Source organism: Rhamphochromis sp. 'chilingali' (assembly GCF_963969265.1).
Source record: "Rhamphochromis sp. 'chilingali' genome assembly, chromosome: 5".
In the NCBI taxonomy this organism is placed as follows: Eukaryota; Metazoa; Chordata; class Actinopteri; order Cichliformes; family Cichlidae; genus Rhamphochromis; species Rhamphochromis sp. 'chilingali'.
In genome coordinates, this window is record NC_137932.1 from 12063419 (window position 1) to 12082441 (window position 19023).

At 40.0% G+C, this 19023-nt stretch overlaps 2 protein-coding genes across 5 annotated transcripts in view; one reads left to right on the forward strand and one right to left on the reverse strand.

Moving 5' to 3' along the window:
- Positions 1-384: 384 nt before the first annotated feature.
- Positions 385-4741, reverse strand: LOC308397798 (syntaxin-11-like). 4 transcript variants are annotated; one of them, XM_080883920.1, is made up of 2 exons: positions 4602-4741; positions 385-1709 (listed from the first exon to the last, which is right to left on the reverse strand). In XM_080883920.1, the coding sequence occupies exon 2, from the start codon at positions 1700-1702 to the stop codon at positions 869-871; it is 834 nt and encodes a 277-aa protein (XP_080740046.1). In that variant the 5' UTR covers positions 1703-1709; positions 4602-4741; the 3' UTR covers positions 385-868. The 4 variants fall into 4 exon arrangements, with proteins under 4 accessions (XP_080740046.1, XP_080740049.1, XP_080740048.1 ...); XM_080883923.1 differs by lacking the exon at positions 4602-4741 and adding an exon at positions 4395-4495; XM_080883922.1 differs by lacking the exon at positions 4602-4741 and adding an exon at positions 3963-4373.
- The window catches only part of mthfd1l (methylenetetrahydrofolate dehydrogenase (NADP+ dependent) 1 like), a gene marked incomplete at its 5' end in the record, with an annotated part of 46455 nt that continues 32003 nt past the window's right edge, over positions 4572-19023 (forward strand). The window contains 17 exons of the mRNA XM_080883919.1: positions 4572-4807; positions 6087-6171; positions 6430-6480; positions 6586-6639; positions 7309-7433; positions 7922-8022; positions 9588-9724; positions 10248-10359; positions 10592-10659; positions 10766-10863; positions 11006-11179; positions 11402-11538; positions 11981-12027; positions 12628-12735; positions 13048-13122; positions 13778-13880; positions 16851-16927. Of these exons, the coding sequence (XP_080740045.1) occupies positions 4572-4807; positions 6087-6171; positions 6430-6480; positions 6586-6639; positions 7309-7433; positions 7922-8022; positions 9588-9724; positions 10248-10359; positions 10592-10659; positions 10766-10863; positions 11006-11179; positions 11402-11538; positions 11981-12027; positions 12628-12735; positions 13048-13122; positions 13778-13880; positions 16851-16927 (1788 nt within the window). The remainder of the gene's footprint in view (positions 4808-6086; positions 6172-6429; positions 6481-6585; positions 6640-7308; positions 7434-7921; positions 8023-9587; positions 9725-10247; positions 10360-10591; positions 10660-10765; positions 10864-11005; positions 11180-11401; positions 11539-11980; positions 12028-12627; positions 12736-13047; positions 13123-13777; positions 13881-16850; positions 16928-19023) is intronic.

The window sequence follows — 19023 nt, forward strand, 5'->3', positions numbered from 1 at the left end:
AGCAAAGAGGCCCAGACCTCCCTCTCCCCAGCCACCTCCTCCAGCTTATCCGGGGGAATACCAAGGCGTTCCCAGGCCAGCCGAGAGATATAATCTCTCCAGCGTGTCCTGGGTCTGCCCCGGGGCGACATGCCTGGAACACCTCATCCAGGAGGCGCCCAGGGGGCATCCTTGTCAGATGCCCGAACCACCTCAGCTGGCTCCTTTCGATGTGGAGCAGCTCTCTCATGTGTGTAGTAGATCTAGTCAATTTTTAAATGAGCTTGTGTGGATTATGTGTTTAAACAAATATGTTAAAAATTTCAATATATTTACTTAGAGACAAGGCACAGAACACAAGAATAAAACAAAACGTTTAATATTAAAAAGTAATTAAAAGACAGTAAAACAGATTAGTGCATAAGTAGTGTAATCCCTGCATAACCTATATAAAATTAAATCTCTGTTAAAATGCTGTATTATTGCCTCCCTTTCAGGGGTCTGGATGAAAGGCTTCTGAAAACCAGCCAAAGTTTAACAGTTCAGTCAGACTACAAATAATTGAAGAATAATTCAGCCTTTCTTCAGCTACAGCAGATATTTTATTGAGTTTTATCTCTTTTCTGAAACTGGAAAAAAATATTTCTCAAAGTCACAGTTTAAAAAAAACAAAAAACATCAGACACAAATTAGACAAATCCCCTTGGGGCTGCAACAGGAAGCGTATCCGACAAAAAACAAAACATTTAAAAAAAAAAAAAATAGCCAAATCAAGCATCCGCTGTGGTGACACTTTGTGAATGTGGGAGGAGTCAAAATTAGCTTTAATAGCAAATCCCTCACATGATGAGACTGAGCCAGCTTAAAAACCAAAAAGTGTCTTCAGCTGCTATGTCTTTTTAAATATTCTTTTGAATGGGTTGTTGCGGTCATGGCGTTTGGCCCTGCCAATTTTGAAGAGAGCATCCTGCACGCCCTCATCGGTTTTCTGAACGTTGGTCTGGATGGAGTCCAGCATGTTGCCCTGCTCCTCTACCAGCACGGCGATGTCCAGGAATATCTCATGGATGCCCTTGATGCGTCTCTCCAGGTCCAGCAGCTCCTGGTGACGTTTCTCAACCTGGAAGAGAGCTGAACGTGCCGTTCTGCCTTCAGTCACCACGTTATTGCTGAAGATGTTCCACTGACCTTTCTCAATCATCTCCTCCACCTCCTCTCCCGTCACCTCACACCCAACTATCTCCATTTGCCTCTGGATCTGGGCTTTGCAGCTTTCCCGGTGGCTCATCTCGGCCTCATTGTAATCAAACATCGCATCGCGAAAGCCATTACTGAGGCAGGCGTACTGGGTTCTGGCGATACGCGTCACAGCAGAATTGGCACCATGTTTTTCTTCTAGCTTGCACGCCATGCCATCCATGTCACGCAGGCGTGCTAGAACATTCTCAGCCCGCATCTTTATGTCAGCTCCAATAGAGTCCCTTTTAATAGTAGAGGTGCCATGGAACATGCAGGAGCTCTGCTCACGAAGCCTTTTAACCTCCAGGCGGATGAGCTGGATGTCTTTATGGATCCCTTCTGCCTGGGAAAAGATTTCTGCCAGAGCAGGGCTGTTGTCCAGGTCGACTTTGCTGAGGGACTTGGAGAGAGTGGAGTCTGCATTCTCCACTGGCTCCACAGGGCCGCCGGAGACTTCCTGCAGGTGGCTCAGTCTGTCCCTCATGGCTGATCTGGAGATCAAGTGAAGGTTATAGAGGTCAAGATGATTTTCTATTCACTTAACAAACATTAGTAAAGCTAATTCATTCAAGTAGGTGAACCATTTATGTTTGAATTTAAACACACTTGGCACCTTGCTTGCTTCTCATATCTGATGAAAATAGTTTTCCTTCTTCCTTCAAGTATAATCCACCCACCACCAATCACTGGCCTAACAGGTTATCCAAAGAGTAGTCAACAATGTTCCTTTTCACCAAAGAGAGATTCATTTTGACTTTAAAAACCGAGCTTTAGATTCTGCATATAAGTTAGAGTTATATCTTGGATAAACAGCCTAAATATTTCTAATGCATAAAGTACACTTGTGATAGCATTAAGAGGCATTTCAGTCGTTGGCGCTACACAACAAATATATGGTTCCAACGCTATAAAATCTAAGAAAAACCCCAAATGTTTTAGAAGAAATGATAACTTAGACATATCTGATCTTTTCTTACATCTCATACAAATTACTGCCTCCTGTGCTCAGTATCTATCACCATGTAATTTCATAAGTTACCCATACTTTCTGTCAAACCACAAAATCCCACTGTTACCATTTCATATGCAACAAGGTCAAATAATCATGCGCACAGTGACAAGATTAAAGGAAAGATCCTCACCCGTTTGCTCTTTATCTCTACAAATCAAACTTTGGCCATCATCTGAAGTCTACTAATCCGGACTGTGAGCACAAAAAACAGTCCCACGTGTTACCAGTGCTGCAGGCTGTGAGGTAAAAACTGAAAATCTGCTGTGCTTTTTGTCAGGGTGCACAATTGTGACACTCAGTCACAGTCATGTGACTTTAGGAATGAAGACAGATCAGTTCAACCTTGACCTGCACCACAGGAGCGTCAGTTGTGTAGGACAGCTTTGTAAACATAAACTTGGACCTAGACTTTAAATCAACACACCAGACTTTCTCTGTTCCCACACACAATCTGGTGAATCACCGGTTGATTCACCATCAGCAGCTTTTCTCCTGGCCCCTGATCCTCTGAGTCTCTGTCACAATGAGATTTCCCATCAGTTACAAATCCCAAATTATCAAAAGAAATAAAATGGTTCTGGATCAGACATGGGTACGAGAAATTTAGATAATGCGCAGTTTAAACCGCTCTTTTTAAATTACTTTTTGAAAATTTTGATTGTAATATTTAATTAATTAAATGGCTGGAAAATAAAATGATGCCACGGCTCATCTGCACGGCCACCAGGGGAGGGCAGCCTACACTATGAGAGTAGGCAGAACAAGGTCTGTGCAGTTTGTGTGTTAGCCACACCCAAATGACTTCCACAACTACATGCACAAACAAGTTTGGATTTTAGTAGCTTCTTCTTCTTTTTTTAAATTCTTCTGACTACTACACACTTAGTTATGCCCCTTAGCAATTTAGTTAGGTTTAAATCAACCCCTGTATTTGGCGACGGTTTTACTATTTTGAGGAGGTCAAGTCTGCTGGAGGCATTTGTAGCACTGTCCTCATTTTTTGGCTCCAAAATCAACCACAACTAAGCACAGCTTAGGTGCTTGTTGATCACACATAGACAAACTATGTTTTCTTATCTGGATAGTTGATGTAGGAAGGGGTGTACGAGCATAGATAAGAACTTTAAACTTGGATGAACATTCCTGCTGTAAAATGCATATTAACTGTTTCTTATCTATAGTATATTTATTGCCATCTTTTGAACTATTATTGCACAACAAGGGCAAACCCGGTCTCACTGGAATTTCTATTAGATTAGACGCATTCTCTTTATATATAGATACATTAGTTTTCTTTAATATTCTGCCAAATCCCTTACTTGCAGTCTTTCGGACACACATCAAATTTGCACGATTGGTACATGACTTCAAGATAAAATCAGGGTTTAGGCTTCAATCATAGGGAACAGGAATGTCGCTAAACTTACCAGTTCAACTTAGGCCACCAACCCACGCTGTGTATAGAAGCCTGATTTATCACATGCTGTTAAATGAAGAGTGCCAGCTCTGGTTTAGGAGTATATTGACACGCGTTTGCTGATAAGGAACCTGGTTTTAAAGTATTCTAATACGACATATGAATTGAGGCAATGATTATTAATACTGATTGTTTGGCCTCCTGTGAATAGGTATGTTTGAGTGAGTGAAACGTTGATTCTTAATGAGCCTGAGACTAAATATAGTTTTACTCACTTACATTATTGCATTGGGTTGGATGGATATGTTAACTTACCGACTGAGGTGTATTTTGAACCCAATGACCTAACTCCTCTCAGGGTCTTCAGCACGTGAACTCGCGTAGTCGCGAGCATTCGCTTCTTGTTAGGCTGCTGCTTTCAAGTGTACCCCGGATTTTCAAATGAAAACATATGACTTTAAAATGCTGGTTTAATAACAGCATCTAGACTTGCAAGAAATGTAGCATTTATTGTCTTATTCAAACAGTCTTTCATATTACCAGTGACTTTGGAGGAAGGAAACAAATGCGTTTACACACGTTATTAGATAATCAAAATATTGCGGAGGCATATACACACTAACAACAAGGTATCCATATGTCACTCCTAAACGCAATGTGTTGTCTTAAAAGACCTTTCTTTCTATGGGAATTGCCCATTTGTGGGTGGGAGGATGGGGGAATGGGGGGGAAACAAAGCACACCGACCGCTAGTTTTTCATCTTTCCGACTGCTCGTGAAGACAGCGCACCTCCATCAGCACCCTGTTGCAACCTCAACTTTCTTTTTGTTCCTTTCAAGGAACCGGGCTAATCACCGCCGCCAGAGACGAAAGGAGAAGAAACACTTTTTAGTCCTGTTTATTTTTTTAAACATAAAACTACAATGAAGTTGGCGCTTATTCGCAGTGCTTACATGAGTCTCCGGGCACATCAGGTCCGTCCGGGTAGCAGATTCACCGGGTTTTCGCGAAGATGCCTACCGATAGGCATTACCAGCAGTCGATTGAGCCTCCGAGCGGCAAGCGCTACCTCCAGCACCGGCACCAACCCGAAGTTAACCGGTAACTTTGGGGTACAATCTCAGAAGGGGGATGAGTCTGATTACGACAACCATGTGAGGTAAAATAACAACAGCAGCAACAACAATGTAGAGTAAAAGTCTGATTGTGGTGTGTCATGACAAATTGTTTTAACGGCTAGCTAAAAAAACGAAGTTCGTTGGAGGGATGGTTATCTACGTGACAAAGGTAGTAAGCATTTCCGGTCTCACCGGCGTTTTGGCCCCTGGCTAGTAGCCAGTTCTGCACGTGTCCCCGGGTTAGGGTGTCAGAGACACCAGCCAGCTGATGCAACCCTTTTCTGTTGTTGCTAAACATGCGACACATGAGGAACCGAGTAAAAACACGCAGGCGTGGATGACTGATGCTAACTAGTTTTGCTGCTAACATTTAAATGCAATCAGATCTATAACACTTGTATTGAGTGTGAAGAAAATTAGCAAAAAGGATTTATTCAGTTAAAGTTTAACTTTAAAGTTTTGGACTTTTAACGTATTTGTTAACGTATTTGTAAACATTTTTCCCCGCCCGCCCGCATATTGCCGCATGCGCACTGAAAACGACCATGGGTTGTTCCATACCACAAATTCTGGTATCAATCCGATACCAAGTAAATGTAGGGCCAATATTGCATATACCAATACTGATACCGATACATTTAACTTTTAAAGGCATCTTATGTAGGGGAGAGCAGTGGTCAACAATTTATTAATGTTGATCCAATACCAATATAAGCTCTGGTTTCGATACTATTGATATTTGGATTACTACTACTCTACTCCACAGAGCCTGATGCATAATTCATTAGGAAAATTCCTGCAAATAGACAAAAAGTGATGGCTTGATAGGTCCTAAGCAATACTTATCTCACATATTTCACAAGCTAGTCTGTGAATTAAAGTAAACACAGCACCTGACTGCTTCCCACCTTCTCATCAGCTCCATAGTTTGCTGCAGACATTGCTTGAAAATTTAGTTACACCATGTGCTGCTTTCAGTGTTTCAGCACATGTATGTGTACTATCTGTACTTTCTCAGTGTTCATGTGTTCGATTGTTCGTTCTCTTCTGAGCCGCCTCCTCGCATTTCATCTGATTTCTTGTTGCATTGCACTGAATTCTCAAAGCCACTGTAGTTATAAACCCCCCATAGTTATGCTGCTTCTTTACCTTGCAGCATTCAGCACCTTGAGATGGTTTTTGTTGTGAATTGGTGCTATATAAATGAACATATTTGAACTTAATTATGTATTATCTACTTTCCTGATGGGGGTGTTTTATCCTGCGTGTACCCATTAATAGGTTAATGGGTATTTCTAACCAGGTTGTCTTCTCTTGTAGGAAAGTGGTTCAGAGCACCAGAGAAGCAATTGTGACTCTGCAGAAAAGAAACCCAGCAATTCAACCCTTGTTAGCCATTCTACAGGTACTGTAAGGGAATACTGTTAAAGAACAAAAAAATGAGTGCAAATACACCGTCTTATTTTGTAGTAAGCAGTCTTACGGTAAGTGTTGTTAATGCTTAGAAAAAGCGTAGCCTAAACATTTGATGCTAGAAGTCTCCTAATTTGCTTTAATCTTCTCCTGACCTTGAGGGTATCTGTTTCTACTGAAGTTTCATCTTAGCTTTTCCATATTATCAGGGTTCTGTGCGTTGTTTCAGTGTGCTCATTTTATCTCAAAGGCAGGTGAAGACGACAGCATGCTGGAGATCAATAAGAAAATGGCAGTAAAGGTAATCCACGCCACCACTTCTCCTTTTTCTGACTTCTCTTCTTCAGCTTGGCCATTTTGTTCTTTTGTAATGTCTACAAAAGATCTCCTATCTCCTCGTCCGCAGATTGGTTTGAACATCACTCAGATTTGTCTGGTAAAGGAGTGCCGTGAAGATGATGTAAGTCGATGTGACTCACAAGTTAATTTTCCCCTTAATAGAGAACTCTTCCTCCCCCCTCAAAGTTTAGTAAGTCACTACATGATTACCGTTCTCATGTTTGTGCAGCATGTGATTATGGTGCCTGTGTGTTCAGGTCTTCAGTATTTCCAGTTTATTCTTCATTTATCATCTAAGTTTATCATCAGGTTTTATCCTACCTAGTGATATTTTCCAGCATTATGTAACTGAGATTTGGGGAACCTTCTTGGCTCTTCATTCAGCTGGAGCCTGCCACTTGAACCATGTAGACAGAAGGAATTCATGGGAATAGCTTAGACATTTGACCTGACAGTGGATGATCTATGTGTGCCATGCCTGGCCTTAGGAGAACTCAGCTGCTCTACTTTTACACATTATCTCGTCCCCCTTTCTCCTGTTTTTCACCTCCTCAGGGATTTCCACTACCACTTTCCCTGTGCTCATTAGGTAGTGCTGCTTTGTTAGATTTTGAAGGTGCATGTGCTGTTTGTTTCTCTCTTGACTTTTTTGTAGACTACCACATAAAGTACCTGATTGTATTTGGTATATCTTCAATATTTTCACACTTGTTTCGTCTGCTATTTTTTCACTACATTTCTCAGATGTGTGTCACTGATTGTTATTTGTTCTCTTTATGTATGCATGTAGATTGTAGAGGGATTGCTGAAGTTGAATGATGACCCCAAAGTGCATGGTATCTACCTTCACCTCCCCCCAGCTTCAATCACCAGTCGGGTCCTCAACACCTTAAAACCCGAGAAGGACATCGAAGGGTAAAAACCTGCAGGGGCATAAATATTCAGTCATTTATTTTATAAGTTCTATAAATGTAAAAATGTATGTAAGGTTGTTATTCCAATTTAAAATAAATGAATTAACTCACTGTGCGTGTCCTATTGACCCAAATCAGAAAGGACTGCTCACAATTAAGACGTTTGTGCCCAGTGTGTGTAGACACGTGATGAGAAAATTAGCAGGGGACCCTTCTTAATCACGATAAATTGATCAGATCTGGTTCAGTTAAGGATAGATTATCCAGAGGAAAAGTATATATGTTCCTGATGATTAATGGAAAACTTTTTTAACCTAATCCTGATGAAAACTATATATCCTCATATGTTACTTGCTAGTACTGTGCTGTGTCTTTAACATTTATTATGTGTGATTGTGTTATCCATTGCACTTTATTAGTCTGTTACGGCCTGTAAAACTGGATGGTTAAATAAAAAAATGAAATTTTTATGTTTTTCTCTTGTTGCAGCATATCAGACTTGAATATGGGCCGTCTGATACGAGGAGATCTGAGTAAAGGCTTTGTACCTCCTTTAGCTAGTGCTGTTTTGGATCTGCTGGAGAACCATGGTGAGTTTCTGCTGAAGGAAACTGAAGGTTTTCCTCTCTTTACACAGTGTTCACACAGCACACAGGAAACATGTCAGAAGTGAGACGTTAAGTCTCCTGTGAGATTTTAATTTTAAAACTGAGTTGATACTTTAGAAACCAATTATATGCCTGACTTTCTGCCATCCTTAACTGCATTGTGCAGGTTTATGCCCCTTGTGCCAGAAATAGAGTAGGAGCATATTTTTAGCCAGTGAGAAAAATCATCACTTTTGAGAAAGTCAGTGTTCTGATTAAGTGCATTTGTATTGGTGTGTGTAACCAATCGACTGTATAAAATTACAGTTTATATAAACAGTTGACCCGAAAGTGTCAGAGTGAATGAAAAAGAAATTAAATGCAGCCAGTGTGCTTGAAATATTTTCACATTTCTGTTCAGTTCAATTGAATTTTATTTTTACAGCGCCAAATCACAACAACAGTCGCCTCAAGGCGCTTTATATTGTAAGAAAAGTGTCTGGACTTCTTTAAGTTTCCTTGAAGATGTTTCACCTCTTATTCCAGAAGCTAAACTAAGACTGAGAACCTTCACAGACATATATTTACATCATAAGGTAGACCCTACAATATTACATACAGAGAAAAACCTAATAATCATATGACCCTTTATGAGCAAGCACCTTGGTGACAGTGGAAAGGAAAAACTTGCTTTTAACAGGAAGAAACCTCCAGTAGAACCAGCCTCAGGGAGGAGCGGCCATCTGCTGCGACCGGTTGGGGTGAGAGAATGAGGACAGAGATTTATAACAAGTATGATATAATGCAGAGAGGTCTCAAAGTGATTCTCACTGTGCTCTGACTGGACGATATATAAACACTAGAAATTAAATTAGATATACTAATAAATGTGACAGATGTTTCTCTTTTTTAAATTTACTGTAAAATACATCAGTATCCTTTACTGTTAACTACTGAGATCTGATACCTAACAGGAAAAGATACCATTGCTGTGGTTATTGTAAAGACAACTGTGACTTTAGAAAATATCTTCCAATTTATTATTTAAAAAAATACAATGAAAACATGAGCAAGAAAAATATCAACAAATATGTGAACACGTAATGTACTTGAGTCCAAATTACTATATTATAAAAAGGTGAAGGAAAGACATTGAATTTGGTAAGATTTGACCATATTTCTGGGATGTTTCTTTTTAATTTAAAATGCTGGTAATTTACTGAACAGGGGATCTGTGCATATGAGATACAGACTTAGATCATTTTGGTTGAAGGCACACTTCAGGGTTTAGATATTTTCAGTACTTCTGATATAACTACTAAAGATTTCCAAGCTCTTTAATAAAAACGTTGAACATTTCTGTGTAGAATGTTATAAGCTAAAGGTACATTTAAAAAAAAAAAATCTGGTTTAAGATTTTTTAGATTGTTATTTTTTTATATTTTGCCTTTATTTAATAGTTTGGCTTCAGATATATTTAAATGGGGAGCCTGACAGGGAGTCCATGGACAGACTCGGCTGCTGGGAGCATTTCCACTCGTGAATGATCATTTTAAACATCCCTACAGATACTCCTTTGGAAGGAAAAACTGTGTTGCTGGTTGGTGGAGAGGGTCCCCTTCAGCTGGCTGTGCAGTGCCTGATTGAACGAAGTGGAATGGTCACTCTGAAGAGTCACTGGAGCTCCAAAAGCCTGCAGGCACAGGTGTGACAGGGTGTACTCACATTAGATGATCTGCATTGTGCCTTAGAAGCTACCTATGTCAAAATCACTGTCCTAAGTAATGAATTAATGTATAAGGAGTGCCAGCTCCTTAATCAGAAGTTAACCAGAAGTTGTTCCAATGAATCCTTAAAATGCATAAAAAATTTTTCTCCAAAACAGAGAGGGAGAGCTTGAGAGAGAAGAGTTGTAGACTAAGGCCCACTGCGGGTGAGGGTGTCCAATTTAAGAACCAGTTCAGTTTACTAAACATTCAGTATGTACAATTGTGGTTTGAAGTTTGTATACACACATGGGTTTAAATCTCATGTCGGGCTTGTGTAGTGTTAGTTGCTGGCCACACAGAGACAGTATTCTCATTTTACAGCAGCTCACTGGAGCAGTTTTGCTAATGGGAAGATGCTGAAAGACATTTTTCTGCAGAGGTTCTTTTAGGTCATTAATATTTCATTATTTTAATTATCATTTTAATTTCTTCTTCTTTAATAATTCTCCATTTTCCCAGGTTATGCAGGCTGATGCTGTGGTCCTGCTAGATGTTGGAAATATGTATGTTCCACCCACCTGGATTAGACCAGGGGCTGCTATCATTTACTGTAAGCCAGCTCTGGAGAAAGGTATTGCATTATATGTTGTGTTTCCAATTAACTTGTGCTATAATGAACATGAAATGATTTTAAAGCCCTCCATTGCAGAGACACTTTTTAAAGTTATTGTTTAAAAATGAATAGAAATCAGTGAAACTGCAGTTTCAGATGCACTGGTTTGCTTCCACTATCACATGCTTTTTGTTGTTGTATGGATTTGTGTACTTATTGTGTTCATTAATCCTGTTGTCGTTTGTTTTAGATGAAAATGCTTTTGGATTGTCTTCAAAATCTGGATTAGAAAGCCTCACAGCAGCTTACAGAACACAGGTATATATATTCCCATGTGACTCCTCTCTTTGGCTTACTATATTCTTCCTTACTTATTCGTTAGCTTTCTCTGTCCTTCTCTTTTCTTTTCTTTTTTGTCCATTAGAATGTTGTCCGGAGTTGCAGTCGGTGGCTCAAGGGTCAGGAATACAGACCCTGGCATCTGAGCAGCCTCAAACTGCAGCCCTTAACTCCTGTACCAAGGTATAGACCACTGTGTGGTGAACACTGGAATTTAACTTCATTAATCTTACCCGGATTCTTGTATACCTCATTTTAATGCTATTTGAATAAGATGTGGTGCGTAGAGCCATTATCCATATAGTCTATATGTTTTCTCTGTCAGTGATTTAGAGATATCCAGAGCTCAGATACCAAAACCAGTAGATCAGCTGGCTGAAGAGATTGGTTTGCTACCAGAAGAGCTAGAAGCCTATGGGAGGAGCAAAGCTAAGGTTCGACTCTCTGTGTTGGAACGCCTCCAGTCACAGCCTAATGGCAAATATATTCTGGTTGCCGGGTGAGTGACTGACCAAATCCTCTCTTATTCTTTCTCCTGCTTCATCATAATAATAATAATAATAATAATAATAAAGTTTATTTGAATAGTACAAAATTACCATTACAAAGAAAATACATAGGTCCTAGTATAGAACCCTGAGGGACTCCACAGTACAGGGTCATATTGTGCACACCAGAAAAAGTGATATTTGAAAATCTTCTGTATTCTCTCTTTGTTCAGTATAACTCCCACCCCACTGGGCGAAGGTAAAAGCACAGTGACTGTTGGTCTGGTCCAGGCGTTGTCCGCCCATCTTAGGCTCAACTCTTTTGCCTGTCTCCGTCAGCCATCCCAGGGACCAACTTTTGGAGTTAAAGGTCAGCAATGAATACTTGGGTCTTTATGCTAACTGTACTTGGCTTATCTTCTCTGAAAGATATGCTGTCATCTCTCTGTGCTCCTTTGCATTCCTTCATCTGGATACTTTTTTTTTTTTACTTTACTGTTGGTCATTCCAAACTATTTTCTCCAAAAACAATGAGTGTTTTCTCTAAAATCCTGTTTTGTAAGAAAACGTTGATAGAATAGTGTATTTTCACATTGGAACCAATGTTTAATGTTTCAAATTGGGAATATTTCTACTGAATACATTCAGTGACATTTGGACAAGTTTAGCTATCTTTGTCAGTGTGAGGTCAGCTCTACATTTTGTTCTCGGGTGGAGCAGTTCATTTAAAGTCCAACACTCAGCACTGTTTCTTTGTGTGTCCTCATCCTGTTGCCTGCCTCTCACAGTGTTTCCTCTCCTCCTTTGCCTAGGGGGAGCTGCAGGAGGTGGGTATGCCCAGGTCATCCCTATGGAGGAGGTAAGACACACAGACAGGCTCAGAGTGTTCCCTAGCAGGACAAACGCAGGCTTCAAAGACCTGAGGCATGCAAAGACTCACAGTAGTTTGCACAAAAAGACACACAAGCATACATTCATGACCCCGGAGCTGTGACTACAAGCACAGTCCATAAAGACACACAGAACGAGGGGTTAAGCCCCAGCCTTGTAGGCTACAATAAGGCCAACTACTTTTCTCATTCTCTCAATTCACCCTTTTTCTTTACGCCTCCTTCTTTTAGGCGCACTAAAAAAAAAAAATATTTGTATGTCTTGAGATCAAAGGGCTTGTGTCAAACTGTGAGAAAATGTGTCATAATATATTTAAAGACTCAAGGGACAAAATCCAAGCCATGAGAAGATTGCTTTAGTTGAACCCACATTTATCATCTGCTACCAAATGCTGTGGGTGCAGCCCACTGACCCCCATTGTTAGCGGGTTTTTTCTCCCTAGGGGCCATTCAATCAATCTTACAGAGTGTACACTTCTGCAGTAGCATGTTGATGTCTCGCCTGTAATCCTTTCATCTCTCACTGGGTTCTTTTTTTTTTTTTCTGCTATTTTTTAAAATCTTCTCAGTTCAACCTTCATTTGACTGGTGACATTCATGCCATCACAGCTGCCAATAACCTGGTGGCAGCAGCCATCGATGCCAGGATGCTCCACGAAGCGACGCAGTCAGACAAGGTGGCTGTGCGAAAAGATATCATACAGCAACTCTAGTTTAAAAAATGCGTGTGTAATATAATGACAGTATGGATTCCTTTTGCTCTCAGTCATGTTTGCGATTTGCTGTAGATTTATTGTAGTCGGTGACTGTAAATTATTCTGTGGTAACTTTTTAAGTATTTGATTTATTTCTGTAATCCTGCTTTTCATGCACATAATGCTATCTCGTTATCTAAATTCCAGCTTAACAAAAGTCCTTTCCTCCTGTAAGGACCGGTTAAATGTACTTTAAATAATAGTATTGTTTTTCTTGTTTTCTTTACCACCAAGGCCCTTTTCAATAGATTAGTCCCTTCTGTGAATGGAGTCAGAAAATTCTCACCCATCCAGATCTCCAGGCTGCAAGTAAGTTTAAATACTACAGCTCCATAATCACACGTGATGTCCATGATCACACGTGAACTAACTAACTAAGGGTTGTGACTGGGGTGTTCATGAAAAGTTGTCATTGTTGTTGTTGTTTTTTGTCCACTAGGGGGCCTCTGTGAATCCATCTTAAATTTTCAATCTTACCCTTCACATTGGCTGCTTTACCAAACATTTCTTTATGCCAGATAAAACTCCTTGTTTGTAGAAGAAAGAGTAATTCAGTCTTCATGTAATGCTGATGAAGAATGTCTAATATTTAGTCCTAACAGATAAAATATGCATGGCAGATGTTACTGATCCAGGAGATGAAGGTTTGAACATGTGTACAGTTTATGTCCTGTTGCAGGAAAGTCCAGGTTTAGAGAAAAAGACTATGAAATTAGCCTTAATTGATGAAGGGAGAGATAAAGATTTTTAAAAGGCTTTTTTTTAAGCAGAAAACTCCAACTAAACCTGATCTTGACAGTGAGTTAATAATTTCCTGGTTATTTAGTCTGGATTTGTTTCCTATACATGAATGATACCTCCCACCTATTACGGTGGACATAGCAGGCTTCTTTCATGTTAAATAAAATCTAAACAACATCAGAAACATGTGGAACAAAATCTTGTTGTCTGTCTCAATTTCCAGCGCCTTGGCATCAGGAAAACAGATCCTGCATCACTCACACCTGAAGAAATCAACGCGTTCGTACGTCTTGATCTTGACCCCTCAAAAATCACCTGGCAGAGAGGTATCTTTATAAACAGACACATTCTCTGTGTGTGCTTTTTTTTTAAGGGGGGGTTGTAACTGTACCGCAAGCATGGCTGATTCAAGCTGTTTTCACACTAACTGTGTCGGGAGACTCAAACAGAGATGTTGTCCAACTCAAATGCAGCACCCAGCAGGAGAAATACTCCTTAGGCAAGAATTTTAGGCGAAGATACCGCCTGTGTAGAGCTGCGTATGCACCAGACAATTACCAGCAGCTTTTTTTTTCACATGAGCACAGTTTAATCAGTTAGACTAAAATGGAACTTTTAATGTCTCTCTCTAACTAAGCTGGATCTTTGTGTTCTCGCATATAATGGGAAACATCTTAACACTGAGCAATTACGCTTAAATGTATAATGGGGTAACTGAGTTAGCACTGGTTCAAATCTTCTGGTCAGCTGGGGCTTTTCTGTGTGATGCTTACATGTTGACAAAGACATGTATGTTAGGTCAATTGGTGGCTCTGAATTAAAGATAAATGTGAGCTATTTAAAGTGTATGAAATAAAAGTGCTGCATGCATGTGTGGTTAAGCATGGCTTGTATTTTTAAATAGTTTTTAAGTGCTCATTAAGAGTAGAAAAACAACTGTTACATGTAAATTTTGCAGCTTTATCTACAACTGCATTAGGTTTGTCACTCAGAAAAAGTATTGCTTTACATTACTTGGCTGCTCCAAGGAGAAAGTCATTTGTTGCGCTACTTTTTACATTACCTATGCACAAATTGGTAATATGGCCTAAGATGCATAATTACCAGCAAGCGGTCCCACACCACATATCACTGTGCTAATGAGGGGCACTTCACAGTGATGCTACTGTCCTAAGTCCAAATGCTCATCAGTGCAGTTGTTACCTGTTGGACATCAGGTTGTGGCTTCTTGTCCAGGCTTGGCATACATTCAGCTTAAATCTGCCTGTGCAGATCCTTGGTACAAGTTGTCATGTTAGCATCAGTTGTTTCTGGCCTGTCCCTGCTAATAAACTGAAAATAGCTGATGTGCAGGAAAAAAGGAAAATTTGATTGATTCATTTATTTATTTTTACATTTATAACAGAAATGGGCGACTGGTTCAGGGGGTTGGGAAGCTCATCTTGTAACCGGAAGGTTACCGGTTTGATCCCCTGCTCTGTCTGTCTTGGTCGTTGTGTCCTTGGGCAAGACACTTCACCTACCGGCTACTGGTGTTGGCCAGAGGGGCCGATGGGGCGATATGGCAGCCTCGCTTCTGTCAGTCTGCCCCAGGGCAGCTGTGGCTACAACTGTAGCTGCCTCCACCAGTGTGTGAATGTGAGAGTGAATGAATAGTGGCATTGTAAAACGCTTTGAGGGTCTCGAAAAGCGCTATATAAATGCAATCTATTATTATTATTATTATTATTATTATTATTATTATTATTATTATTATTACTATTAAAAGTGCTAAGTGTATGTAATACAGGTAATGGCATAAGTAACATAATTCTTTGCTAAGCAGCATTATTGTATTGTAAGCATCCATTCTTGTATTTTGCTCGTTTGTGTTGTTGTGTTTGCACATCTCTGTTGCTTGTGGGGCTCGCACACAAGAATTTCACTCGCATGTGCTGTGCCAGTGTGCCTGCACATGTGATGTGACAATAAAAAGTGATTTGATTTGATTTGATTTGATTTGATTTGATTTGATTTGATTATTGCGATTACTGAATCTCCGATAGTGTTGTTGCAGAGAAAAACGTAATTACAGGAACATGTTACTAAACCCTACACCGATCTCCAAATGCTTATGCAGTCAAGTGGTTTTTATAGCAGCGGCGGTGTAAAGCACGCAATCTTAATCTGGCCAAATGTGAACAACACCGCAGCAGAGATGCCTTATATTTCAAACTGGTGCAAAGGGGCTGCTTCAGAACACCAGTCTGATTGTCTGCGCTCGGATGTACTCGCAGTCAAAAAGCAATATCATGACTATCACACAAATCTAATTATCATAAAAAATGTCTGACAAACATCTCATGCTCTGCAATGTAAGTGTCTTATTGGGCCGTTCCTGAGGAATGTCACATGCAGTCTTGAAATAGAAGGTAATTTCCTTTCTTATATAATGAATACAAAACTGGCTTCATATTAAATTAATGTAAAGTGTCAGACCATCAGTCACAAGATTATAAACGTGGGTACGGTAGCTGTGGAATTAGTTACAGCAGTGATAGCTGGGTTCGTTTAAAGTTGCCTGTGAGACAGCCGGCCAGGTGTTGCTTTGACCGACGTGGTATTTTACTCTGTCGGCTTCGGGGTCACTCATCATAAACAAACTCTGGAGATTAAAAACAGGTTCAGCACCCAGTGTGACTTTGTTTCATGTGTTCACGGGACTTATTCTTGCTTAACTTTTTTCCTAAACTTGTTTTTTTTAATGGACACACTTTCCTTTTTTCATGAAAGGGAATGTTCTTTCATTCTACAAAACCAACACAGGAATAATGTCTCCTAAAATGATTTCCTGGCTGAGCGCAGTGAATTTCTAACCGCATTATCAGAAAGTAGCCTTAAGTGCTGAGTGAGGAAACCTTCATTAGCTAATCCATTTTAAGATAAACACACGTTATGGGGTAGTATTTATAAACGTGTAAAGATGAATTTTTACAGTGTGTCAGGCTAACGCTGTAAAAACATACATTTTCCTTGTGGCTCAGGTATCAGATCAATTAATCACAGTTTATGGGCTCTTACAGTCACGTACTGTAGTCCTGTTGGGTTTTTTTTTGTGTTTTCTTTAAAGAAAAGTGCTTTTTAATCTAATCTAACATGAAATTAATCAGAAATGTGAATAATGTTTTTCTGTGGCATATTGTTTCACATAAGGCAACTGCACCATGTCAAAAGGTGAATGTTTCATGGTCAGAGTTATAGATTATATAACAAGGTTTGCCCAAAAAAAATGTTTCTTTTTGTCTTTTTTTTTCCAGTTGTTGATACAAATGACCGTTTTTTGAGGAAGATCACCGTCGGACAGGCAAGCTCTGAGAAAGGACAGATCAGAGAGGTATGGCATTATAGTGGAATAAAAGTGGAAAAGCATTCCATTTACCTAACAAACAATTTTGGGAAGTTGGAAAATTAAAGTGATTTAGCTTTAGTCTTTGTTAAATTGGTACAGTGTGTTATCACAACCTGCCTGACGAGGCTGTAATGGACGAGTTTATTAAGACTTTTGACGTCTACAAGAATGTGAGCCAACTTTTTTCAAGGGTTTTTATTGTAATGCCTATACTGTTTTCCTTACCTCCAGCTTATTCCCTCCATACAACAATACTAAAATAGACTAACAAATAAAAGCTCTACTAAAATTAAACTGAGCTGAGCAAATCCACTCTCAAAACAAAATGAGACCAAATTAAAACAAGAGTAACAATGTAAAATATGTTGAATATACTAAAGTATAATAACTGTGGTATGAATCACTCAGGCTGTGAAAATTATGATTCTTTAAAATAACAAACAAACCATGTTGCATACTTTTCACCCTGGATTTGTGTAATTTGTTCATTTAAACAGAAAACTTCACATGAACTTACTTTATAATGAAGAACAATGGTGCAGCAGTTTATTTACATTGTAAAGATGTAGCTGGTGGGGCGTCGTCAAAGGAGCTTGCAAAGAAAAGCGTCTGGATTTCTTTAAGTTACTTGAAGACGTTTCACCTCTCATCCGAGAAGCTTCTTCAGTTCTAAGGTCAAATGGTGGAGAGTCCCAGATTTAAACCTAGTGGGAGTAACCCCCCACAGAGGGACAAAAGGACCCCCTGATGATCCTCTAATCGCCTGAGCCAAGGTGTGAAACTGGGTGTGGGTCCCAATCAGCCAGAGTTTTGGGTGAGTTCATTGTGAAACCTGGCCCCACCTTATCATGCGAATTCCTGAGATCAGATGGCCCAGGATGTGAGTGGGCGTTAAGGCGTCTGGGAAGGGAACTCAAAACTGGATTATAGATGGCAGAGAGTTGGTGTCGTAAACCCCCGCCTCTGTTCAAAGATGGTCGCTCACAGTGGACATAGATGGCTTCTTTCACTCCTCTTTCAAACCATCTGTCCTCTCTGTCCAAAATGTGAACATTGGCATCCTCGAAAGAGTGTCCTTTTTTTTTGAGATCCCTTCCCAGACGCCTTAACGCCCACTCACATCCTGGGCCATCTGATCTCAGGAATTCGCATGATAAGGTGGGGCCAGGTTTCACAATGAACTCACCCGAAACTCTGGCTGATTGGGACCCACACCCAGTTTCACACCTTGGCTCAGGCGATTAGAGGATCATCAGGGGGTCCTTTTGTCCCTCTGTGGGGGGTTACTCCCACTAGGTTTATATCTGGGACTCCCCACCATTTGACCTTAGAACTGAAGAAGCTTCTCGGATGAGAGGTGAAACGTCTTCAAGTAACTTAAAGAAGTCCAGACGCTTTTCTTTGCAAGCTCCTTTGACTACGATGACCTGGATGACTGAGAACCTTCACAGACCTGGTGGAGCGTCATATTACTATTAACATGGCCTGGCCTCGGATATCTCTGTTTTATTTTTTGCTTTTTAATATAGCAAAACCATGACTAAAATCTTTCTCATGCATGTCCACTCTGATACACTCCCCTCTGCACATGCTCCTCTGTTCATGATACAGCCCAGATGTAATCAGCCCCCTCCACCACCATCTGTAGTAATGGCAGCTAAATGAAATTCTCTAAATAAACATTTCACGTCAGTGGGAAGCTAGCAGGCCTAAGTGAAAGCAAATGTTTAGAGAATGAGAAAAATGACCCACCCATCCATCCACACTCACACACGTACACACCTAGAATAGTCTCTAAGCTAGTTCACCATATGGTTATATTTATGATCATTGGTAAATCCATTCTGTTTCCACTGCCCTGCACTTTCTCCAGTGCTGGTTATACTATAGCCCCTCGGGTTATTATCAGTGGGAGTAGGAATAGAATTCTTATATTCCTTGAGGGATTATTGTGGGTTTTATGCTTTTTTTTTTCCTAACCTTACTTACTCATGTTTTCTTGTTCTCTCCATCCTTTTTTTGTTAAACATAAATCATGACAGAAACTCTTATCAAAACAAGTTAAACATGTTTATAGGTTT

Bases quoted from the DNA above. Each gene is read 5' to 3' on its own strand.
- LOC308397798 (XM_080883920.1), bottom strand. From the start codon at position 1,702: ATGAGGGACAGACTGAGCCACCTGCAGGAAGTCTCCGGCGGCCCTGTG.